The sequence below is a fragment of the Canis aureus genome, chromosome 11, assembly GCF_053574225.1.
Source record: "Canis aureus isolate CA01 chromosome 11, VMU_Caureus_v.1.0, whole genome shotgun sequence".
Taxonomy (NCBI): domain Eukaryota; kingdom Metazoa; phylum Chordata; class Mammalia; order Carnivora; family Canidae; genus Canis; species Canis aureus.
In genome coordinates, this window is record NC_135621.1 from 65,739,069 (window position 1) to 65,761,389 (window position 22,321).

General features: G+C 55.1%; 2 protein-coding genes across 15 annotated transcripts in view; both read left to right on the forward strand.

Moving 5' to 3' along the window:
* EHBP1 (EH domain binding protein 1) overlaps window positions 1-4,161 on the forward strand; it is a 345,845-nt gene extending 341,684 nt beyond the window's left edge. For 11 of the 13 annotated variants that reach the window (XM_077915584.1, XM_077915580.1, XM_077915587.1 and 8 more), the window contains 2 exons: window positions 2,747-2,861; window positions 3,041-4,161. In XM_077915584.1, the coding sequence (XP_077771710.1) occupies window positions 2,747-2,861; window positions 3,041-3,131 (206 nt within the window). In that variant the 3' untranslated portion in view covers window positions 3,132-4,161. The other 2 variants (XM_077915588.1, XM_077915589.1) reach the window with 2 other exon arrangements.
* Window positions 4,162-8,121: 3,960 nt separating this feature from the next.
* On the forward strand, window positions 8,122-15,068 carry OTX1 (orthodenticle homeobox 1). 2 transcript variants are annotated; one of them, XM_077915595.1, is made up of 5 exons: window positions 8,122-8,265; window positions 8,632-8,700; window positions 10,297-10,503; window positions 11,397-11,548; window positions 12,724-15,068. In XM_077915595.1, exons 3-5 carry the CDS (start codon window positions 10,407-10,409, stop codon window positions 13,540-13,542), a joined length of 1,068 nt encoding a protein of 355 aa, XP_077771721.1. In that variant the 5' UTR covers window positions 8,122-8,265; window positions 8,632-8,700; window positions 10,297-10,406; the 3' UTR covers window positions 13,543-15,068. The 2 variants fall into 2 exon arrangements, with proteins under 2 accessions (XP_077771721.1, XP_077771722.1); XM_077915596.1 differs by lacking the exons at window positions 8,122-8,265; window positions 8,632-8,700 and having other exon boundaries at window positions 9,879-10,503.
* The last annotated feature ends 7,253 nt before the right edge of the window (window positions 15,069-22,321 follow it).

Consider the following 22,321-nt stretch of genomic DNA (forward strand, 5'->3'; position numbering starts at 1 on the left):
TTGATTTTTTTAAAAAATCATCAAAAGTTTACTTACTTAATTTCCCAAATCAGCATTCAAATATGTGTGTGTATGTGTATAAATTTACTACCATAAAAAAAGCAAATGCAAAGTAAAAGTAGTTTTGCTAGTGTAAAATCTACTCACTGTACTTAGCTGTTTCCTCTCCATTTGACTAATAATTTGTAGATATTAATATAGCAATGACAAATTTAATATGAAAAATCAAACTTTGGCTGCAACATTTTAAATTCTAATGTCAGTAAATTTGACTGTGAAATGATGAAAATAACCTACATATTCATAACTTTAAAAATGTTTTTGTTACAGTTACAGAAAATGTCAGTATTGAACTAGGAAAAAGTTAAGATTTTAAAAATTATTCAGTACTTCAGGGGTTAAAAAATAAAAGTTTTCTTTCATCTATATTGTTAAAGCCTTATTTATCTTGATATTTCTAATTATTAATTAAAGCCTTAAAAGTGACTGATCAAGTACAGAGAAGGAACAATTAAGAAAATTATATATCTGTTGTTAAAATTTATTTTTTCTCGGTTTTAAAAAAATTGTAATTTCCCATTTAATTATATTTTTTAAGTGTATGGTGGAGGAAATTTATTTCCCAGTTGTGAAGCTCTTATTAAAATATTTTGGAAGTAAGGAATTATAAAGCTTATAATCTGAGTGATTTCTTGAGGTTGAAAGTGGAAAAAGTAATATTCACCAAAACTGGTAATCTTACTAATTATAAAATTTAGTTACAAATCTTTTATAAATCTATCAGGTTTTTCTCTAAGTTAATATTTCTAGAACTATAGTTACCTGAAATTAGACTAGATGACCTTAAAGATCCTTCCAACTGGAGTGCCTATTAATTTTGCTCCTGTGTGGAATAAGACTGATTAGAACAAGACCAAATTAGAAAATTGTCTAGCGTTCCTGACCACAGTTGCATTTAAATCCAAAGAACAAAATTGTGATGGATATGGCTTTTCTTCAATTTTGCTGTTTTATTATTTTTTAAAAATTCTTACATTCAGAAAAAAACTTTGCATAGTAATAGTTTCTTTACTCCTTCCCATGCTATAGGATATTTCACCTCTTTTTTTATAAGAATGCAGTGTGACCAGTTATTTAATGTACTTACTTGTGTGATTTTTGTATCAAGGGTGGATAATTAATACATGGCATGTTTCATATGTATGTATGTATGTATGTATTTGAGCTTATAAAGAAAGGAATAGCAATGAAATGGAATAAGCCATTCTAGCTTTTTGCTGCTATTCTAACCTTTATTGCATGATGATGCATCTAATTTTTAATTTGTAAATACAAGATAGAATTCCCTCTAGCACCATTTGCTTTCATAAAGCTGCTGAGCAGTTTGCTGTCTTGAATAAATTTTGCTTTGGAGGGGGTCGGGGGGATTTGAACCAGCACATTCTTGTGTGGTTTGTGAAGATTCACATGGTAACCAGCGGTGTGCATTGTTAGGTTTATCTGAATAAGCACCAGCCATGTGAGTTTTAACATGATTGCCCAGGGCAATGGAGAGAGAAGAGAGAAACCCGAAAGGATTGCACTCCTCTCTGTTTTTTGGAAAGTGCATTCGCTGGGGGAGGGGGCTGCATGAGTCAGTGGCCCTGGATTTTTTTTTTTTTTTTTTTTTTTAAAGCTGGTGTCCTGTTTCCCTCTAGGTCCTCATTTGTTCTGCTATCTGCCTCATCATCTACTTCTTCTTTTCATTGTTTACCTTCCTAATGAGGGAGGCGGGGTAGACTGGGGGTTGATTGACAGCTACAAGCCCTTACAGTCTGGCCAGAGAGCAGTTGGCTTTGGTTTTAAAAGTGCTTTAAATGTTCGATTTGGTCCTGTTTTTATTAAACGAAACTGCTGCTCATCTTAAGGAAATTATCAGACCAGCGATGATTAGCAAATATATTATTGGGTCCTAAAACCTTCAAAAGACCCTGCCCCTACGTAGGGAAAGAGCACTGCCCATCGGATTTTCCAACCTTTAACGTGGGGTTTCAAAAAGAAGTATGTAATTTTTCCTTTGCAGAAGTGCTTTGATTTTAAACCACCCAGCAAACCTCTCCAAAAGAAAACTGGCTGTGATGCGATCGAGAGCTGCAGTGTAATATTGCAGAGCAAATTTATTTTTTACTTCAAAGAAAAATGCTAATTAGCCGATTCACTACTTTTAAAGTTATTGTGAAGCATATGGCGCCCAGTGTGAGATACATCCAACTGCTAAAATAGAGCGAAGAGGAAATTAGCGAAGAATGGGCTGTATGGGGTGAGCTTGGGGGTGGGGGAGGAGGATAGGTTCTCAAGCAGATTCTCTAGCCTTTTCAGAGTGGTTTCTAACGCCCATCTCGGCCTCCCGCCCCCTCATTTACCCACTTTCCCCCCTCCCCTCCGGCCGAGCCTCCCTGGGCCTCTAACTCCCCCTCCCCCCCTCTGGCGAAAGCAGGTGCGCACCTCCGGCCGGCCACCAGCTCACACCTGGTCTCTTTTGCAGGTTCCAGCCCAGCCTCAGCCCATCTCCATCTGCGGGAAGGATTTAGGGACCTGGGCCTTGGGGTGAAATCTTCATCCAGCCGGCCACACTCCCCCTAAGACCCTCCCTAGTGGCTCCCTCACGGGGTTTGCGGAGAGATGCGAGGAGACTGGAAAAGGCGGGAAGGGGGGGGAGGGTGCGCCGAGGCTCCGCGGTGGGTAACGAGCCTCCCGTCCTCCGCAGACTGGCAGAAGACCGAGGCCCAGAAGCGGCGCGAGCAGCTCCTGCTGGACGAGCTGGTGGCCCTGGTCAACAAGCGCGACGCGCTCGTCCGCGACCTGGACGCGCAGGAGAAGCAGTGAGTGGGCGGCGGGGCCGGGAAGTTCCTGGAAAGTTGGGTGCGGGGTGCGGGGTGCGGGGTGCGGGGTGGGCCGGGCAGCCCCCGGCGGGCCGGGCCGGGCCGCGCGGCGAGGGCGAGGGCGCGGGCGGCTTCCCCTCCGCGGAGGAGGATGAGTCTGTTTCCTGTGTGACTTCCAGGGCTGAAGAGGAAGATGAGCACTTGGAGCGGACTCTGGAACAAAACAAAGGCAAGATGGCCAAGAAAGAAGAGAAGTGTGTCCTTCAGTAGCTGCCGGACCAGACCCTCCCAACCGCGGGAGCTTGGTCCCCAGACCCGAAAATGTCAGACTCGCAGACTCGTTGTTGACTTAAAACTTTTAACGTTTTTTGGGGGGCCTGGATTGTACTTCTTTACCACCACCACCACCACCACCCCTTTCCCTCCCTCCTTTCCAGATAATACACAGAACTCCAGAAGAGCTTTGTTTAAGGATTTTGTGTGTGTGTGACTTAATCATTTCCTTGAAATCATGTGAAATAAATTTGCACAGATACCTTGTGAACGATTGGTATTGAGAGTGTTCAAGAGACTGCTCAAAGAAGAAAGAAAAGAAAACCCTTCCCTCGTTATTTTCCCTCAGTTTTCGATGGGAGGAAAATTTGGAACATTTTTGTTGTTGTTGTTGTTGTTGTTGTTGTTGTTGATGTTAATAGCATAATGGTGGGAGGGGGTACGTAAGTGGGGGATAAGAAAAATGTCATGAATGATTTTTCCAGTCCTGCCATATGTAACACTTGACTCTGTTACCTAAATTTTATAGTTAGATCATATCCAATCTACTTATTAAACTGTGTTCTATTTACCAGTGGGATTTTCTGCAGTTGTTTTGCATTTCACTGTAAGGATAATAGAGTTCCTGTCCTCTGCGCTCCTCAGAGGATGGCCCTTTAATGTAGCCTGAGACAGTCCTGTGATTTGAAGGTGAGCTGTGAGGATGGGACTAATTGACATGCATCAGTTTACAAAGACGGTTTTATCATCTGAGAATGCGCCATCTTTTTCTCCGGATAATTATTTATTACATCTAGCTCGGTTCCTACATTTTGTTGGGTCTCGACATTGGCTCAAGAATGCTGTTAATATTTATTCTGTATTGATAAAAGTCTGTCTTGCCACTATGAGTAAATCCCCCCCATTAATATTTTCTTCTCTAGCATAGCACTGTCATTTTTTTTGTGAAAATGGTTATCTGTTTTATTTATTACAATACTGAGTCATATATAAATTTTCAATAAAAGCAGAAACTTTCTTACCTTAACCACTGCTGCTACTTCCTTGCAATGAGAACCTGACACTGGTTTGAGAAGGTTGTGTATCCATAAGACTTTTCACGGGGAAAAGAAAATGGTCCTCTTGGATGCGGAGCAGGATACTAGGCTGTATTTGGAGTAAGTTCACACCATCCCAGAGGGGCCCTGCTGACACACGAATGCGAAGGAAAGCAATTAGTCATATTTTCCTAAGCAGTGCAAACTCTCATCTTTCGTAAAGGGTCATCTCTGGTGTGAAAGCTGTGAGGAAATCTGTGATTCCACAGCACCGGAAAAGAAGGAAAAAAAAAAACGCTAGTGTCTTGATGAATTTTCCACGTTGTTTTCGGTGGTTACTAGTGTTGCACTCCTGAGGGGAGATGGTGACTTCTGGTGACCCGCAGGCGTGCGGGTGCCGGGGTGAAGGGGAGAGGGGCCTGGTCGGCGGGAGGGAAGTGCGTGCAGGTGAGCGTGCAGGCCGTGGAGGAAAGGGAACTGGGAACCCGAAGGTCCAGGCTCCAGGAGGAACCTGGCGACTGGGAAGCAGTTGCCACCACTCCCGCTGAGGTGCCCGAGACAAAGCAAGCCCGTTCAACAAGTCTGGGGCCCGCGACGACAGCCCCCCGCGCGGGCACCTGCGCCCGGGCCACGCGTGCCCGCGTACACGCGGACCTGGCTGTCTACACACACACAAATCCCCTCCGGAAAGTACGCAGCCGCCTTCCCCTTGCCGGTCTCTCAAAACGACACAACCTGCCCAGGTTAGAATTTCTTCTCGAAAAGGATTTTTAAGAAGTTATCGAAAAGTTACCAGAACTCAATGCAATGGAGTCTTTGCCCTGGTTCCCGGAGCAGGAGGGCGGCGAGCGAGGGGCGGCTGCGCCCCGGGGCCGCTGGGTCGGCGCCTGCCCTCCCGGGAGCCTCGCCGCGCCCACGCCGCGCTGCCTCCCCCGGGCCCGGGCCGCGCGGGCTCCCGGGGGGCAGCTCGGGGCGCAGCGCGGGCCGGCGGGGTCGGGGGGGTCGGGCCCGCGCCCCGGGCTCGCCGCGTGGGGCCCAGAGGCTGCCCGCCGAGCGCAGGCGCAAGCCCGGCGCGCAGAGAGGCCCGGAACCCGGGAGCCCGCGCCGCGGGAAAGGCCCGGGGGTCGCGGCGGCGGCGGCGGCGGCGGAGGAGCGCGGCGGGCGGCGGAGGAGGGCGGCGGGCTGCGCGCGGAACTTCCGCCCCTGGCCGGGATCCCGCGACCCCGGAGCCAAACCCCTCCCCCCGTCCCAGGTGTCCCCCGGGCCTGGCCGGGCCTCGAGGTCACCTCGGGGCTGGCTCCGGGGCCCGGCGCCGCCCCCCCCCGCCCCGGCCCGGCCCCGGGGCCCGGCGCTGCGCGGACGCGCCCTCCCCGCCTGCGGCCGCCGCTCCTGGCCCGGCGTCTCCCACCTGGACACTTGCCTGGCGACCGACGGCCGCCGCCGTCCTCCGCGCCGCGTGCAAGAAACTTTCATCCCAGTCCCTCTTCCTCCCTGCACTCCTCCCTCTCCCTCTCTTTCTTTTCTTAATCCCGGGGTTTTACGGGCTGAGCATTAAGAAAATTCTCCTGCAATTTGGGATTAGATAAATATGCTCATTAGAGGGGCGCGCGGGGGGGGACCTGTGCTACTCGATACGTCCCAACTTCCCCGAGACCGCGGCAGCATCTGGAGCGAGAGCGCCGGCCGCCCGCGAGGCGGGCCCTGGGGACCGCCGGGCACATTCCTGCGCGCACGGCCGCCCCGCCGCAGCCGCCGGCGGCTCGGGGCCCGGACGGGGCAGGCGCGCGACGGGTGGCGGGGCCGCGACCGGGGCACGCGGCCGGGGCCCGGAGGGCTGCGCCGGGGCCCGGGGCGCGCAGGCCGGGCCGGGCCGGGCCGGGCTGGGCCGGGGACGCCCGCGGGGACCTCCCCGCGAACCCGGGGCCCTCCTGCCCGCGCCTCTCCCCAGAACCGCAGGCGGGTGCGCCTCACTCCTTCCTCCAGGCGCCTGCCCGTCGCGGGGGCTGCGCCCAGGGGGCCTCAGAGGACCTAGGACTTGTGTCCCCGCCCGGGTCAGCGCTGCGCTCTGCGCAGTTTCTTTTCCTCTTAAAGCTTTTTCTTTCCTGTGGTTTTTTTTTTTTTCTCCCTTTTCTCTCGTTCTTTTATTGTTTTCTCTCTCTCTCTCTCTCCTCCCTCTGTGTGTGTGTGTGTGTGTGTGTGTGTGTGTGTGTGTGTCTTTCTTTCCCTTTTGTGAATGGGCTGCGGTGTCTTTGTTCTGGAGAGAAGCGCCCGTGTCGCTGACTTTTGTGAACCAGAGAAGGATCTTGTAAAACCTCCTTTTCTCCTTCATACTCGCCCACTCCCACCCCTCCTCCTCTGCCCCTTTGATTAGATGTTCCCTCATCGTACCCCCCCCAACAAAAAAAAATGTAATTTCGTTGGTCTGGCGGCCACTTTCTTTGAACATTAGCTCGCTTTCAGCTCCAACTTCAATTAGAAGGAGTTGATTTTGAGAGATCAACAAAAGAACCGACCAAAGCCTTATTAAAGGTCCTAAGAAGATCTCCCGGGCCCTTTGAGAAGCAGTTAAGGAAACAGTGTGCCCTCCATCATATTCTGTTACCGTATTTTATTCGGGCTCCAAAGGAAAGTGTCGCTTGGGGGGAGGGGGAAGTACTTTGATGAGCGGCGGCCTCGGCCCCTTTTGACTGCGGGGCGCCCCCTTCCTCTCCTCCTCCTCCTCCTCGCCCCAGCCCCGTCCGCTCGGGGGCCCGACCTCGCGGCCCGGCGGCGGGCGCTCCCACGGCGCGGCGCCCCGCGGCTCCCGGACTCGCCCTCGCGCTCACTCCTGCTCAAACTTTTCACTCCGCCTGTTGGGATGGAGGGGAGGGGGGACTAGGGAAGCCGGGGAGGAATTCCTCGAAAGGGACCCAAGTGGTGCCTAATACTCAGAAGGAGGTGCCACCTAAGAGGAACCGCCTGGCTCAAGGTTGGGGCGAAACCCTTTTTGGGGGGTGGGGGCGGGGGGCGCCTGGAGACGTCCAGCAGGTACGCGGGCTCGAGAAGTTAGTTCGGCTGGGAAATGGGCTTCGCCAGTACGAACAATCCGGGGAGACGGCCCCGAGGAGGCTCCCTCTGCGGCGCGGGAGGAGGAGACGGAGGCCGGGGGTCTGTGGCCGCGTCTGCCGCCCCCGCCCCCGCCCCCGCCCCCGCCCCCGGTGCAGGGCGCCCGCGAAGGAGGCGGGGTGCGGAAGGGAAAGTTTCCCGTTAAGACCTCCCGGGGCAGGAGGAGAGCGGGCGCCTTAAGGGGGCAGGAGCCGCGGGGCTCCAACGCCCGGGGAGAGGCGCCGAGGACGGGCGCGCGGGCCCCGGGGGACGCGCAGCAGCGGGGGAGCGGCGGGGCCTCCCCCGCGGGGGCCGAGCGGGCCAGGCGGGGTCCGCGCCCCCCGCGCCCCCCGCGCCCCCGGCCCCCGGCCCCCGCGCCCGCCGCGTCCGTCCGCAGGTGGCGGCGCGGGGAAGGCGGCCGCTGGGGCCCGGGGCGCCGCCCGGGGGGAGCCGGGGGGGCCCCCACTGCCCTGCAGCCCGCGGCCCCGGACTCCTCGAGCGCACAGCCCCGCCGCCCAGCCGGGTGGCGCGCGGGAGAGCCCGGGAACCGGTTCCCCGGCCCCGCGTCTCCTCTCCGCCACTCCCTCGCGGGCGCCGACAGGGCGAGCGAAGGGCGGGGACCCCCCCCCCGGGCCGGCCTCGGGCCCCGCGTCCCCCCTCCGCCGACGGGCCCTGGCGCTGCGGCCGCTGTCCTCGCCTCGCTCTGCGCCGCGTTTGTCAGCCCAGCCCTGGAGTTAGCGCGCGCCCGGGGCGGGGCGGGCGGGCGCCGAGGGCGGGGTGCAGGGGGCGGAGGAGGGCGGGGGCGCGCGGAGGTAACCCCCGGCTCGGGCTGCCATTGCCCGGCTCGCTGTCACTCAGCCCGCGCGGGGCCGGGGATTGGCAGCACGGCCCCGTTACGCACTCACCTCGCGTTCACATACCCGGGGAGGGCAGTAGAAAGGTGATCAATCTTCATCAGGCTACATTTCCAATCACCTAAACAACCCGGCAAGACAAGCCACTCCGACAAGGTAAATCGCTTGATTTATTTAGTTCGCAAAGTGCCTCGGCGGGACTCCCCTGGCCCCCGCCGCCTCCGCGCTGCACCCGGACTGCAACTGCAGCCTCGAGCCGCCCCCCAACGCTGCCCCTCTCACCCCCCACCCGCCTACCCCTTGCGGCCCCTCGGCGCGGTCCCGGGCGACGTGGTGTCTCGGGGACGCGTAGGGCTTTGCAAACAAAGTGTCTGTGCAATAAAGTGAAACCTGGAGGGACCCGCACAAAGCCACCGGGAAGAAAGAGAAGGCAGGAGGGAAGTTGGGGAAAGCAAGAACCCCGGGGAGCCGGGACCCGCCGTCCGGCCCGGCGAGTAACCCCCGCGCCCTCTGTCTTTGCAGGTCGGCTGCCCCGCGGGCCTGCGCGAGGGCGCGAGGTAGATGGTGAGCGGCCCCGGCAGCCGAGGGCAGGTAAGCAGACAGCCGCGGGGCCGCCCTGGCTCCGGGAGCGCGCCGCCTGCTCCCACCCCGGCCCCCGAGCCGGTCCCCGCTTCCCAGGTCCCCGGCAGGTGGGCGGGGCTGGGGGGCGGCCTGGCTCCCCTCCGGGCGCGCGGAGGACCCCCGATCCCCGCCGCGGCCCCGCGGCCCCTCCCCCGCCTCCTCCGAAGTCAGCGAGCTCAAGTGCTAAGTTTGAAGAAAGTCTCTGGAAACTCACGCTGCAGCTCGGCAGAGGCGCGGCGGCCCGGCGTGCCCCCCTCGCTCTGGGCCCCGGAGCCCCGGGCTGCCCCTCCTTCGCCCCCCTTTCCCTGCCAGCTGGGGTCCGCCAGCCCAGACCGTGGGGCCTGGAGGAGGGGCGCGGGAGGCCGCCCCGGCTCTCCCCGCCCTCCCCGAACTCCCCAGCCCGGCCCCGGGCCTGCTTTGAATCCCCCGCGACGCGGGGTGCAGCGCAGGGTCCCCCGGGGCCGCGGCCGCGCCCCCCAGCTCCACTCCCTGCCCCTGCGAACGGCGCCGCGGGGGGAGGCGAGCGGGGAGCCGGGCTTCGACCTGGCGGCCCGGGTCAGCCGAGCTGCGCCGCCGAGGCCTAGTCGCGTCGGCCCTGGGCAGGGTCCTGGGCCGCGGGCCGGGCGGGCGGGATAGGCCGGGAGCACGCGGGGGCGCGGCGCCCGGGCCTCCCCGATCCGCGACCCCTCGGGGCGCCGGGCGGGCCGCCCTCCGGCCTCCGCCCGGGCCGCGCTGTCCGCAGCCAGCAGCCAGCAGCCAGCAGCGGGCAGAAAGCAGCGGCGGCGGGCGTTGTCGGGGAGGGGGCCTGCGGCGGGGCCTGGGCGCCCCTGACCCCCCGCCGCGCCCTGGAGCCCCCGCGGCCCCCGCGTCCGCGTCTCCTGGCCGCCGTGGGCCCGGGCCTGTTACTGCGGCCCAGGTGTGCTGGGCTCCCCGGGGAGCGGCCTCTCCGCGGCCGGGCGCAGGGAGGTCAACTGGCAGGGTGGCCGTGGGCTCGGGGGCCCAGACCCAGCGGGGACACCCTTGCAGGAGCGCACCCTAAGTGGGCCCTGCCACCCGGAGAGGCCCAGGTGCCGCTAGCCTCCCGCGGCGCCTCACCTTAGCTCTCCCCGACCCTCCACCTTTTCATCCCGCTTTTCAAAAACATTTTGAAACGAAACGAAACAACCTCTGGTGCCCTGGGCAGCCTGCCTCACTGGCGCCGAGTAAACGTTTGCTCTTGCAGTATGGAGGCCGGCTCCTACCCGACCAGAATTTGGCCTAGACTTGGGACCTTGCACGCCGGGCGTTTTAGGCCCTCACTTTCCAGCTTGGCCCTGCTTTTAGCCTCTCCGCACTCCTAGCGACGCCCTACGAGGGTCTTTTACCCATTCCACGCCTGAGAAGAGGCCATGACGATCCAGAAAAGCTGACTTTTCAAAGAAGCTGTGGTCTTCCGGCCAAGGCCTTATAGAGCCAAGCTGACCGCCCTTCCGTGCCCTCCCCAGCCCCCGGCTGCTCGCCTCCGACGAGACCAGGAAACCGAGATGGCTCCCAGTCACTGTTTACCTGTGTCTCCTGTCTCCATAGGCCGGGCCCCCCGACGCAGCAGAGTTTGAAGGACTGCGCAGTGGGAGCCCCGCACTGCGCCTGGCCCCGGCCCCCTGGATCCGTCCGGGCGCCTCCACCCGGCTGTTAGCATGATGTCTTACCTCAAACAACCCCCATATGGCATGAACGGGCTGGGCCTGGCCGGGCCAGCCATGGACCTCCTGCACCCTTCCGTGGGCTACCCGGGTGAGCACCAGTCCCTGCCCCCAGCCCCTGCAAATCTTGGGGACGCCCAGACTCTTGAGTTTGAGCGCACACTCGGTGTCTGAGCAGGCCCGGGGAGTGGGATGGCGGGTCTGCCTGCAGTGCTCTGCACGCCGCAGGCTCACAGGGCAGTGGCGGGTGCATGAGGCAGGCCAGGCCAGTGAAGCTGGGCAATCTGTCTCTTGTGGTCCCACCACCAGCACAGGGCCCACTTACCCAAGGATTCGTTTCTCATGGGTGGCTTTTTTGGGGTGTGTGTGTGTGTGTGAATCTATTCCTTTCCTCCCAATGTTGAAAGAGAGATTTGGACACTCTCTAGGCCCTGACAGGAAGGGCCAGGCTTTTCTTATGGGAAGTGACTGGCTGAGACGAAGAAGAGGGGCTCTCCCTCCCTAATTGAATTGTCCTCTACATCCGCTGTCTGCACCAACTTTTGCACCGTGGATGTGGAAGGCTTGAGCCGCCTCCCCCCCCGCCCCAGCTCCCGCTCCTTCATCTCCACTTGTTCCCTCGGAAAGCGTTTTCCAGGTGGTGTGTCTGCGCACCCCTTTCCCATCCTCCAGCCAGGGGATGTGTTGGGGGGGAGGTGGTGAAAGAAGGGAGATTGTATAACTTCTTTTCCTTTCTTAACCTCCGAGAGGCAGGGAAGGGGGCAATTCTGGAGTCTTGACGACACTGGTTCCCAGTCGCACACATGCACTTTCTCCCACCTGTGGCCTCTCAGGCTCGGCCTCCTGGGGGAGTTTTCTTTCGCTTGGAGCTTGGCTTGCTTTTGCAACGGCCTCGCACAGAGCCCTGCCGGGGGCCTGTCTGCGTCGTCTAGCGCGGTCCGCGTGGCCACCGCTGACCCGAGGCGCCCCCGCGTGTCCCCTCAGCCACCCCGCGGAAGCAGCGGCGGGAGCGCACCACCTTTACACGCTCGCAGCTGGACGTGCTGGAGGCGCTCTTCGCCAAGACTCGCTACCCTGACATCTTCATGCGCGAGGAGGTGGCGCTCAAGATCAACCTGCCGGAGTCCAGAGTCCAGGTGCGCGTGCCCAGGGCTCCGGAGCCGGGCCGGGCCCTGGGGCAGCGGGCCGGGGAGGGTCGGGACGGCGGCGGGCGGCGGGCGGTGGGGCGGTGGGGCGGTGGGGCGGTGGGGCGGGCCCGCGGCTGGCCAGGCCCTCTCCGACTCCCCCTAGCGCCCGGCCCGGCCCGGCGAGGGGCCCCGCTGGAGGGCCCGCTCCGAGCCCTGCCCTGGCCGCCTCCCGCGGCCGCCTGCAGCTGGGAGTCCTCAGGCTGTCGGGAGGGCAGGCGGGGCTCCCGAGCGCCAGGCGCCCGGGGTGCGGAGTTGGGCCTCCGCCCTCGCCCCGCGTCCCCGGGATCCTGGAGGCGGCCGAGAGGGGCTTGGCCGGAGCCTGGCGCCCTGTCGGGGCGCGCCCCGGGGGTGGCGCAGGTTTGGGGAGACGCTCCCTTCGCCCCGAGAGGATGCCAAACGCAAAACCCGGCTACGGGCCTTGCTTGCTTCTGGTTTTTGCGATAAAAGTCCTGTTCGGATTATAACTCCGACCTCTCCTCAAGGGCCTTTTATCTCGCCTCCCTTGCCCTCGAGGCCCGGGAAAGAACCGGGAGGACGCCCTAGCCCTGTGCCGGGGCCCTCCAAGGGGCGTGAGAACTTTGTGCCACTTGGCTCCCCACTTGGGGCCAAGACGCCCAACGAAACTGTGCTCGGGCTTGCTCCCGGGGCGCCCCGAGGGCACGGCCTCTGGTCGGCCTCCCCGCCTGCCGCCGCCGCCGCCCAAATTCCCGCCTGGCCCAGGCCGGGGCCTCCGGGGCCCGGCTGTCTCCCCCTCGGACGCGGTGGCCGCCCCGCCCCGCCCCGCCCCGCGGTGCCCCTCGCGCCTCCGCCGCGTCGTGCGCCCTGTTCAGAGAGGACGGGCCTCCCCGCGTGCGCGGGGCTGTTGGGGAGCGGCCAGGAGCAGCAGCAGCAGCAGCAGCTCAGAGATGCCTGGACTTCTGGCTGGACGGACGCGGACGTCCCGCCCGGGGGCGGACTTGCGCTGGGGGTGGGGAGGTGCACAGCCCCACTTCCCGGAGGATCTTCCACCAGGAGGATGGGGCGGGTGGCGGAGCTGGGCCCGCGGGGCGGGGGCTGGCCCGGCCGGGCGGCGCGCGAGCCCCGGGGGCCCCCTGACCCGCTCTTCCCTCCTCGGGCCGCTGCAGGTCTGGTTCAAGAACCGCCGCGCCAAATGCCGCCAGCAGCAGCAGAGCGGGAGCGGGACCAAGAGCCGCCCGGCCAAGAAGAAGTCGTCCCCGGTGCGGGAGAGCTCGGGCTCGGAAAGCAGCGGCCAGTTCACGCCGCCCGCCGTGTCCAGCTCCGCCTCGTCCTCCAGCTCGGGATCCGGCGCCTCCGCCAACCCGGCGGCGGCCGCGGCGGCAGGCCTGGGCGGGAACCCGGCGGTGGCCGTCCCGTCGTCGCTGAGCACGCCGGCCGCCTCGTCCATCTGGAGTCCGGCCTCCATCTCCCCGGGCTCGGCGCCCGCGTCGGTGTCGGTGCCCGAGCCCCTGGCCGCGCCCAGCAACGCGTCTTGCATGCAGCGCTCGGTCGCCGCCGGCGCCGCCTCGGCCGCCGCCTCTTACCCCATGTCCTACAGCCAGGGCGGCAGCTACGCGCAGGGCTACCCCGCGCCCTCCTCCTCCTACTTCGGCGGCGTGGACTGCAGCTCGTACCTGGCGCCCATGCACTCGCATCACCACCCGCACCAGCTCAGCCCGATGGCGCCCTCCTCGATGGCCGGCCACCACCACCACCACCCGCACGCCCACCACCCGCTGAGCCAGTCCTCGGGCCACCACCACCACCACCACCACCACCACCACCAGGGCTACGGCGGCTCGGGGCTCGCCTTCAACTCCGCCGACTGCTTGGATTACAAGGAGCCTGGGGCCGCCGCCGCTTCCTCCGCCTGGAAACTCAACTTCAATTCGCCCGACTGTCTGGACTATAAGGACCAAGCCTCGTGGCGGTTCCAGGTCTTGTGAGCCCAGGAGTGGAAGGAAGAAGAGAAGAAACGCAACTACCTGCGCCCTCCGTGGTCCCCGTCCTGTTGCTGCTGCTGCACCGCCCGCCTTTGCCTCGGCTTCTGCAGACCTGAATTTTCACGCCCCTAAAAGATGCCCTTTGCCTGCACTGCCGCCCTCCTCGTTCTGCCACTTGTTTGGGGGATGTGCAGACCCGCCCACCCCTCGGATGAGGAGACCGGTGCCCCGGCCTGGCCCACAAGTTCTGCCCACGTGGGGAGGGCTGTGCGCTCTCCTCCTCCTCCAGCCCCAACGAACTCCTAAGCCGCTCTCTTCCAGTCTCTCTGGGCAGTCGTTATGCACTTGCAGCCTTCGGAGGCTCGTTGCTCTGACTCGCTGTTTGAGCCCTACACTTTTATTTATTCTTTCTGGACACTGGAGTCACTAACTGGCATGTGTCTGCCCTTTGGAGCGCACCCCCACTCTGCCCCAAATCAAGACAACTTCTGAGTGTTTCTCGATTGCAGACTACCGCTCCCTCGGCTGCCCTCGGCCCCGCTCCCCGCCTGCGGGCCAGACCTTCCGCGCGCTTTCTCCTCCCCGGCGGGCTGCGCTGGGACAAGGCCCCAGGGAGGAGCGCGCCCCCAGCCTCTCGCGCACAGCCCCGCCCTGCGTAGAACTGGCTCAAGCTTCCGCCTCGGCGGGAATGCTGTACATAGTCGGGTCCGTTCCAGGGACCACTTAAACTTTTTAGTTGCTGTTGGTTGAACTGAACATATCTCGTCTTAGCGCCCAGGAAATAGAACTCTAAGATATATACAGCATATATATACATATATATACACACATATATATAAAACAAAAGCAAAAAATATTTTCCCTCTGTCCCCCTTCCTCTCTCTTCCTTAAACGATGGCGCTTTTATTTTATTTTTTTTTTTTTAGTTGTTGCAAAGCTGACATGCCCTCTCACACCTCCTCCCTCTGTGTATTTATTAACGAGAACCTTCTGGTTCCAGGAAGCTGGGCGCGGAGGGTCGGGAGGGTCCAGAGAGTGTGGAGGCAACAGCCAAGTCAGGGTACAGGGGAGGGGGCTAGGCCGGGCGGGGACGTAGGACCGAGCCCTTCCCCAGGTCGAAGCACAGGGTCGCCAGTTCTGGTTTAGAGACCAATCACAAAAGAAAACAAAACAAAAGAAAACAAAACAAAAAACAAATAAAAAATACGGCATTAAGGAAAAACCAACCAACCAACCCAGGCCCCAAGCCCCAGTTCCAATTCCTCTGTCGGCTTCTCTCTCTTTAAACAACCCTGTTTTGTCTAGTGAGTTTTTAGTGCACCTTCTTCCTCCGAAATCTGCGGAGAGCCCCGCGCCTGTGTATCAATTTTGGCTTTGGCCTTTTCGTCCAGTAGGTGGGAAAGTAATTTGTAAATTTGATTTGTCCGATGTGAAGATCACAAATTACTTGTTGAAATGTAAGGCAGTCCCCCTTCCTCCCCCTTTATCTACATTATTTCCCGAAAATAAATGCAAATTAATGAACGGCTTGTCAGTGTTGCTCTTCTGATTCCAGCCCCAGGTCCTGGTCTCGGGGAGCCTAAAAGGAGGGGAAACTCTCGAGTTAATACCCTCGCGTGTTAATGACCTGTGTGAAGCAGGAGGCCGAACGATAGGGAGGGAGGAGTGTCCAGAGGACGTTCTCTTGGGGAGGGTCCTACCCTCCCGGTCAGCTGGGCCTCTCCCCCCCACCCCCAGGCGTTTTGACCCCGCATCCCCTCTCGCCTTCCAGGACAGAGACAGGTGTCAGGACTCAATTCCCGAAGCAATTCCTTTCTCTTCAGAGGCAGGAACCTGGCACTGATTTCTTCACCCTAATTGCCTGCACCAGACAGAGGAGGGGGAGGGGAAGAGGGTCGGGAGGCGGGAAAGGATAGCTCTGTAATGCTCTCAGAGCCGAGCCAAAAAGGAAAAGAAAACAAAACGACAAAAAGAAAAAAAAAAAAAAAAACCCGATCCGTGTCCTGCATGTTGGCAGCAGACAACCCTCCTTTCTGCTGAGCTGTCCCGGGTGGCTTCGCGGCGGCTGCGGGGATCCGAGTCATTCCTCCCACGTGCTAAGTAAGGTCCCTCCAAACCCTCCGGCTCCTGCCGGGAGGAGCCAAGTGGGCTTTTGCGTAGGGCGAAGTTTCTTGAAAACGCAAACATTAAAAAAAAAAATCTAGAAAAGTCGACCGGGACGCGCGTCTCACTTCGGCGGGTCGGGAGGGAGGGACGGTTCCACCCGGGCCCGAGCGGAGAGCGGGAGCCGGTGGGGCCGGGCCGGGAGGTGCGAGCGCCTGGCCTGACGCCTCGGCCGCACGGCCCGCCGGCTGCTCCGCTCGCCCGCGGGCGGGAAGGAAATAAGGAAACAACGAAAAGTTCCCCGCCAAGTGACCAACGCCCCCGATTCTCCTCCCTCCGCGTGAGGCCCGAGGACACGACGCGGGGGCGCGTTGGGAGAACGACCCCCGGCTCGGGGGCCCGCGCGGAGCCCGGCCTCGGGGGCTGCGAGCTCCGGGGGCGGGAAAGGCGCCTCGGCCGCGGCCTCCCCGCGCCCGGGCCCCGCAGGCCCCGCCGCCTCCCCGCCTCCCCGCCTCGGCGCAGGCCCGGAGGAAGACCCCCGGCGCGGGGCCGGGCCGCGCCCTCGCCTGGAGGCGGAGCCGGGGAGCGCCCCGGAGCGCGGGGCCCCTGGAGCGGGCGGCACGTGCGGCCCGGTCCCCCCCACCCCGCTGCAGCCGCCGAGGCCCGGGGGCCGGCGCCCCCTCCCCCCGCGGCGCCCCGGGGCCCCAGGCGCCGCCCTGGCGGCTCGGGGGAGCGAGGCCCGGAGCCCCGGCGCGGCGCGCTCGGACGGCCGCGGCCTCGGAGCCAGGTACTCAGCCCCGGGGTCCCAGCTCCCAGGTCCCCCGACGCCGCCGAACTTCACACCTGGGGGCGGTGGCGCGCCCCGGGGCCCGGCCGCCCGGCGGCGTCTAGAAGCGTCGGCGCCTGCGTACTTCGCCGCCGAGGCCGCTGCTGGCGCGCGGAGGCCCGCGGGAGTTCCCGCCCGCCCGGGGCGCGAGGCTTCGAGCAGAGGCACGTGCTCCGCCCGCGCCGCCCGCGCCTCCCCGGCCCCCGGCCCCCGGCCCCCGCGCTGGGCTCCGCAGGCCGCCGGGCCGCGGGCGCGAGGAAGAGCGGGCTGCGGCGGGGCGGCGCGGGCGGCGGGGGCGGCGCGGGGCCCCTCGCGGCCCCCACCTGGTCGCCTCCCGGGACGGCGGGGCCCCGGCCTCGGGCTCGGGTGTCGCTGGCGCAGGTGAAGCCCCGAGCAGGCGGAGCGACGGGAGCCGTCCAGCGACGAGGAGCGCGGCCGCCCCGCTGCTGCGCCCCACGAGGCCCCCGCGCCCGCGCTGCTCCGCCCGCCGGACCCGGGAGCTCAGCCCGGCGCGGCCCCGTGACCCGCGGAGCCTGGGCCCGGCCCGAGGACAGCGCCGGGCCGCGCGGGCGCCCGTCGGCGGGGACCGTGCAGGACTCGGCGGGCTCCTGAGACTAGGGCGGCGCTTCTCTAGACTGTGAAAACAACAACAACAACAAAAAAAAAAACAAAAAAAAATTTTTTTTTTTAAAGAAAGAAAATCCTTAAAGCTAGAGAGTATTAACGCACAGGTCAAAAGACGCTGAATGTCAAATTCAGGGCTGCTACGTCATTGGGAGCAAAGAGCAGTGGTTTGGTTTATTGTGTCAAGAGCCGATGATTACTTTTTCCACGTATTTTGTTGAAAATAGCACGTTCACAAATAAACTCCTTTTCTTTTTTCCGACTGTGGAAATGAATGATGAGCTCCCTACTCCGGCAGCGCAGTTACTGATGTCATTAAGCACTGGCGGGCACTAAGGTTTTCTTTAGGTACAGGAAAAAAACGTATCTGGTATATTAAATGCAGTTAATATATACGTTATTGGTAAAGAAAATCTGTATCATTACTATTCAAGACCAAAAAAAAAAAAATCACTTGGCTTCCGATGCAGAATTAATTTAAGAACAGCCACAAGATATCTTTATAAAATTCCTTAATTGAAAACCAATCAAATTCTCAACGAGTTATTCTATATTTTCCACACTTTCCCTTCCCCCATACATTTTAATATCTAAAACGAGAATTAAAAAAACAAAAAGCCCCTCCTGAGGTTTAACTGATGAAGATTTTCTTCAACAATATAACACTTGAAGTAAGAACTAACTAAAAAGATAAATTCGAAATAATAACTGTATTTCTTGACGACAAGAAAAATCTCTCCATTATCTTTAAGAAAGAACCTATTTAATTAAACGTGTGGGTGTCTGGAATATACTTTTTTGGAAGGGAGAGGCTTTATTTTTGGTAAATTGTTTCTGAAAAAGCAGTTATGCCTTAATCATCCTGTTGGTATTTACTGATACCTGAAAAAAGAATTGGATTATTTTGTGAGGGAGGGGGAACATGCCATTTTGACCTGGTGATTGTTTAATCATGCTTTAAAAACGAATTGGATTTTACTTAAAACACGTTAGGTGCAGTCTTTCAATTGCTTTTGAAAACAAAAAATATTTTCCAAAAATTCTTCAGCAACTTAGGTTGAAATGGCACTAACGGTACAAAGTTGCAACTGCTTTTAATATATCTGATTTTTTTTCCTTAGGGAAAAATAAGGCACAGAAGTGTATGGTGTGCTCACAGTGAAACTGCATATTCCTCTAGTTATGAAATTGTACATTCGGGGTTCCAGGACTATTCAGAGACAAGGATATGCCTCCAAATATTTTGGAGTGCTTTCTAATCAAGTAGGACTTAGCTCGATTGAATCAATGGTGACCCACCAGAATTTAAACATGGACAATCCATTGTGTTTCTAAAAATTGTACACCTCCTATCCCCTTTGGATAGTTTACTTGGGCTAATATAATCAAAGACACAAAGCTCCATTTCATTACAAAGGTCACAAATACTTCATTTTTTCAGAGGTTAATCTTTATTGAACAGCTTATGAAACAATTTTAGAAAACTTTAGAAATTCTTTTAAAGTGGATTGTAAAACTAGGATTTAAGGAACTTTAGTCACAGTTTCTTCAGGATTGAACTGGAGTATAAATAAATCATAACTAATTTTGATAGTTGGCATAAAATTAATGAAAGTGTAGGAATAAATGGCCTCTGATTCAACAAAGTGTCTAAAGAGCTTATAAAATATTTTTAGTATGCAAATATTCTCATGTATGTTCAAAGCTCTGAATGCTTATAAGATATACCATCGTCTGTCGTAGCTATTTAAATGTAGGCATCAAATTTTCTTTTTGAAGTTTACTTACAAATTTTTATTGTGAAATAGACGTAGAAAAGAAAGTATAAAACATGTAAGTTTTAAAGGGAAAGGAAAATTTAAGCGACATGTTTTTAAATACTTAGAAAAGTAGATTTGGGGTTAGTTACAAAATTCGTGTCTAAATCTGCTACATAAATTACTATTTATGTTTCAGGGGTTTTGTTAAATCTTTTAGAACAGTGACTATTAATATATAGGGACACCTTTTTAAGGCAGAAAAACAATTACAGTGATAGGAGGTAGAAGTTCTATAGGCCTTTGAAAATCCATAGGTATTTTTTTATGTAATTGTGCTTATGTCTATTTATATATTTAATGAAGGAGCACCAAAAAAAAATCTGTCGTCTTGTTTCTTAAGCATGGATATTTGACCTCCATGCAAAGCTACTGCTTCAACTCTTGATTTCATTTCTGATGACCCTCAAATCTATATTCCCAGCTCAGACCTTTCCGTTGGGCTTCATACACCTGTACATCCACTGAGAAGAAGCCATTGGATTTTAGCTCTATGCTAAAGATATAATATCTGGGACTTGCTTTAAGAGGAAGAAAAGGAATGAGTGGAGTATAGGTAAAACCAGATTAGCCAGGAGTCGATAATTGTTGAAGCTAAGTGAGAATACATTTAACTCGTTATACTATACTTTTTTTATATTTACTTTTTTTCCATGATAAAAAGTGAATAAAAATATGTATCAGTTTGTTGAAGGTAGTTTTTGTAGTATGTTAAGGAAACTGAGCTTCCCATTCTTTTGGAGCTCAGTCTTATTAGCATATATTATTTATCTGTTCTCAAGTTTGCCAGGTTGGTGTGGGCTCAGAGTGGTTTGATTATTTACTCAAAGTTACATAATTGGTGATGCAGAACTTGGTACTCAAGCGTTCAGATCTTGGCTTCTTTTGCTTTATATAAAAGCTTCCTAAAATTTTCAGTATGTTAGCAAACATTAATTTTTAAGAAGCCACCACCAGATCTCTTGACAGTGCAGTTACCAGATTATCAACAAAACATGCTTTATCTAAATTCGAGTTGTAAAATTTGAGCTTTGATACCTGAAAATTATTTCCTGGGGCATTTTTACCTTTATGTTTCTGGGCATCACCTCAGTCTAATTTTTATGAGCGTTCAGAATGATTTTAATAGAGCATTAACTGAGAGTACTAGTCTGATACCAGGTCTTTCTATTCTTTTAATTCCTTATTAATTTTTAATTCCTTACTGGTTGTTCATTTCTAAGTAATTTTAAAATTCCCTACTGGCTGGTTCATGTTTATGAGTGGTATTTTTATTCTTGACCAAATCTTTTTTGCTCCTTAGAATGTTGCTTTGCTACATTATAGGAGTTTGAACCAGAGAAAGCTGTGTAAACCAGATAAGGAGTTGAGATTAGATTAATGACTCTGTGTGTGAGGCTTAATTTATTTGTAAACAGGTATTTGGAGTCTTACATTCTAACTATACTAACTTGGGAACTGCTCTTTTCGAGTTTTAAAATTTGTAGTTTAGTTTTTTTAAATCTGACTGATAGCAAATCCTGTCTTCTTAAGGGCAAATTTCATTTTTTTTTCCCCAGAGCTAAGTCTGGAAATTTAAAAATGGGTTAGCAGGTTGGGTAATAGAAATCATATCACTTTTTAGATATAAGTTTCCTTTATGGAAAGGTGAAAAGCAGAAGTTTTACATACATTGTAGCTTTATTTCTTCAGTTGTTAAAAACCCTTCAGGTCATGCTTCTATCTGCTACTGACCTCTTCAGGCTTTGTCTTGCCTGATATAAAAAAAAATAAATAAAGATTGTTTGTTCATGTTCCTTAATGTTTGGAAAAGAGCACATCTAGCAACCGTATTCTTCCTGTATTTCCTCAGTTGAGGCATAAACTTTATCTCATCTACTCAGATTAGCACCTGATAATTCCTGCATGCCTTTTTATTCGTACATTTGGAACCAAGATTCTCCCCACCCCATTGTATTCCAATCAATAAAATAGCTAAATCTTTTATCCCAAGAGAGATTAGAAGTCAGTGGGGGTCCTGGTGCTGAGAGGTGGGACGAAGTTCTCCTGCGCTGCAAGTCCGTGGCACAGTGCCAGACACAAGGTAGGTCTCAAATGAAAGAAGGAAATCCAGTCATCAGCCTTGAAACAGATTTAAATGTAATTCATCTCAGATACAGGATTGTCTTTTTCCTTTGTGGTATTCAGAGTTAGTTCTGAATGAATTCAATAGCATATTTTCTTAATCTCCTTTAATCACCCTTACAACCAGGACCTTTCTGGTTACTTCTCACTATTACATCTCTTGTTAAATGTCAGACCATTTCAAAATTTAGTTCATTAAATTTTTAAATCATATATTTAAAAGCCCATGAAATTTGCATATACGTCTAATCAAATAGTTATCAACATCGTGTAATCACCACCACCAGGGTCAAAGAATAGAACATTATTGGGACTGCAAAATTCCCTGAATATATCCTTTGCCTGTTACGACCACTTTTGTCTCCCCATGAGTAACTACTGTCCTGTCATTTATAGTGACTGTTTTCTTGCATTTCTCTTTTGATTTAACCACTGGATATCCATTCTTGGATAATATGGATTTGTTTTGCCTATTTTGAATTTTAAATGAATAGAATTATATTGTATTATTTTTGTATTTTTTTTCCCACTTAAAATTATAAGATTCAGGGACACCTGGGTGGCTCAGTGGTTGGGCATCTGCCTTTGGCTCAGGTCATGATCCCAGGGTCCTGGGATCAAGTCCCGCATCAGGCTCCCTGCATGGAGCCTGCTTCTCCCTCTGCCTGTGTCTCTGCCTCTCTCTCTCTCTCTCTCTCTCTCTCTCTGTCTCTGTCTCTCGTGAATAAGTGAGTAAAATCTTTTTTTAAAAATTATAAGATTCATTCATGTTACGGCGTGTATCTGTAGCTTCTTCATTTTTACCCCATAGGCTGTATAGTATTCCATTGTATGCATATAACACAATCTGCTCTACTGTTGATAGGCGTTTGTGATGTTTCCAGTTTGGGACAATTATGATGCTGCTGCTGCTCTGAACATTCTTTTATGTGTCTCCTGATGCACATAAAGATGCAAATCTTAAAAGTATATAGTAGGAGTGAAATTTCTGAGCCATAGGGGATGCAAATTTCAACTTGACTAGATATTGGCACAGTTTTTCAAATTGGTTGTGTTAATTTATATTCCCAAATAGTGTATGAGAATTCCAGTTGCTCTATATCTTTGCCAAAGCTTAGTATTTTTAGACTTTTAAACATTTTGTCAATTTTTTGGATGTGTAATAATATCTCATTGTGGTTTTAATTTGTGTTTTCTTGATTACTGGCGAGATGAAGTCTCTTTTCTTATGTGTATTTGGATATCATTTTGTGACATGTCTATTCTTATATTTCCTTTTTTTTTCCCT

Bases quoted from the DNA above. Each gene is read 5' to 3' on its own strand.
- OTX1 (XM_077915595.1), top strand. From the start codon at position 10,407: ATGATGTCTTACCTCAAACAACCCCCATATGGCATGAACGGGCTGGGC. The intron at 10,504-11,396 runs GTGAGCACCAGT...GTGTCCCCTCAG, and splicing joins CCCTTCCGTGGGCTACCCGG to CCACCCCGCGGAAGCAGCGG. The intron at 11,549-12,723 runs GTGCGCGTGCCC...GGGCCGCTGCAG, and splicing joins TGCCGGAGTCCAGAGTCCAG to GTCTGGTTCAAGAACCGCCG.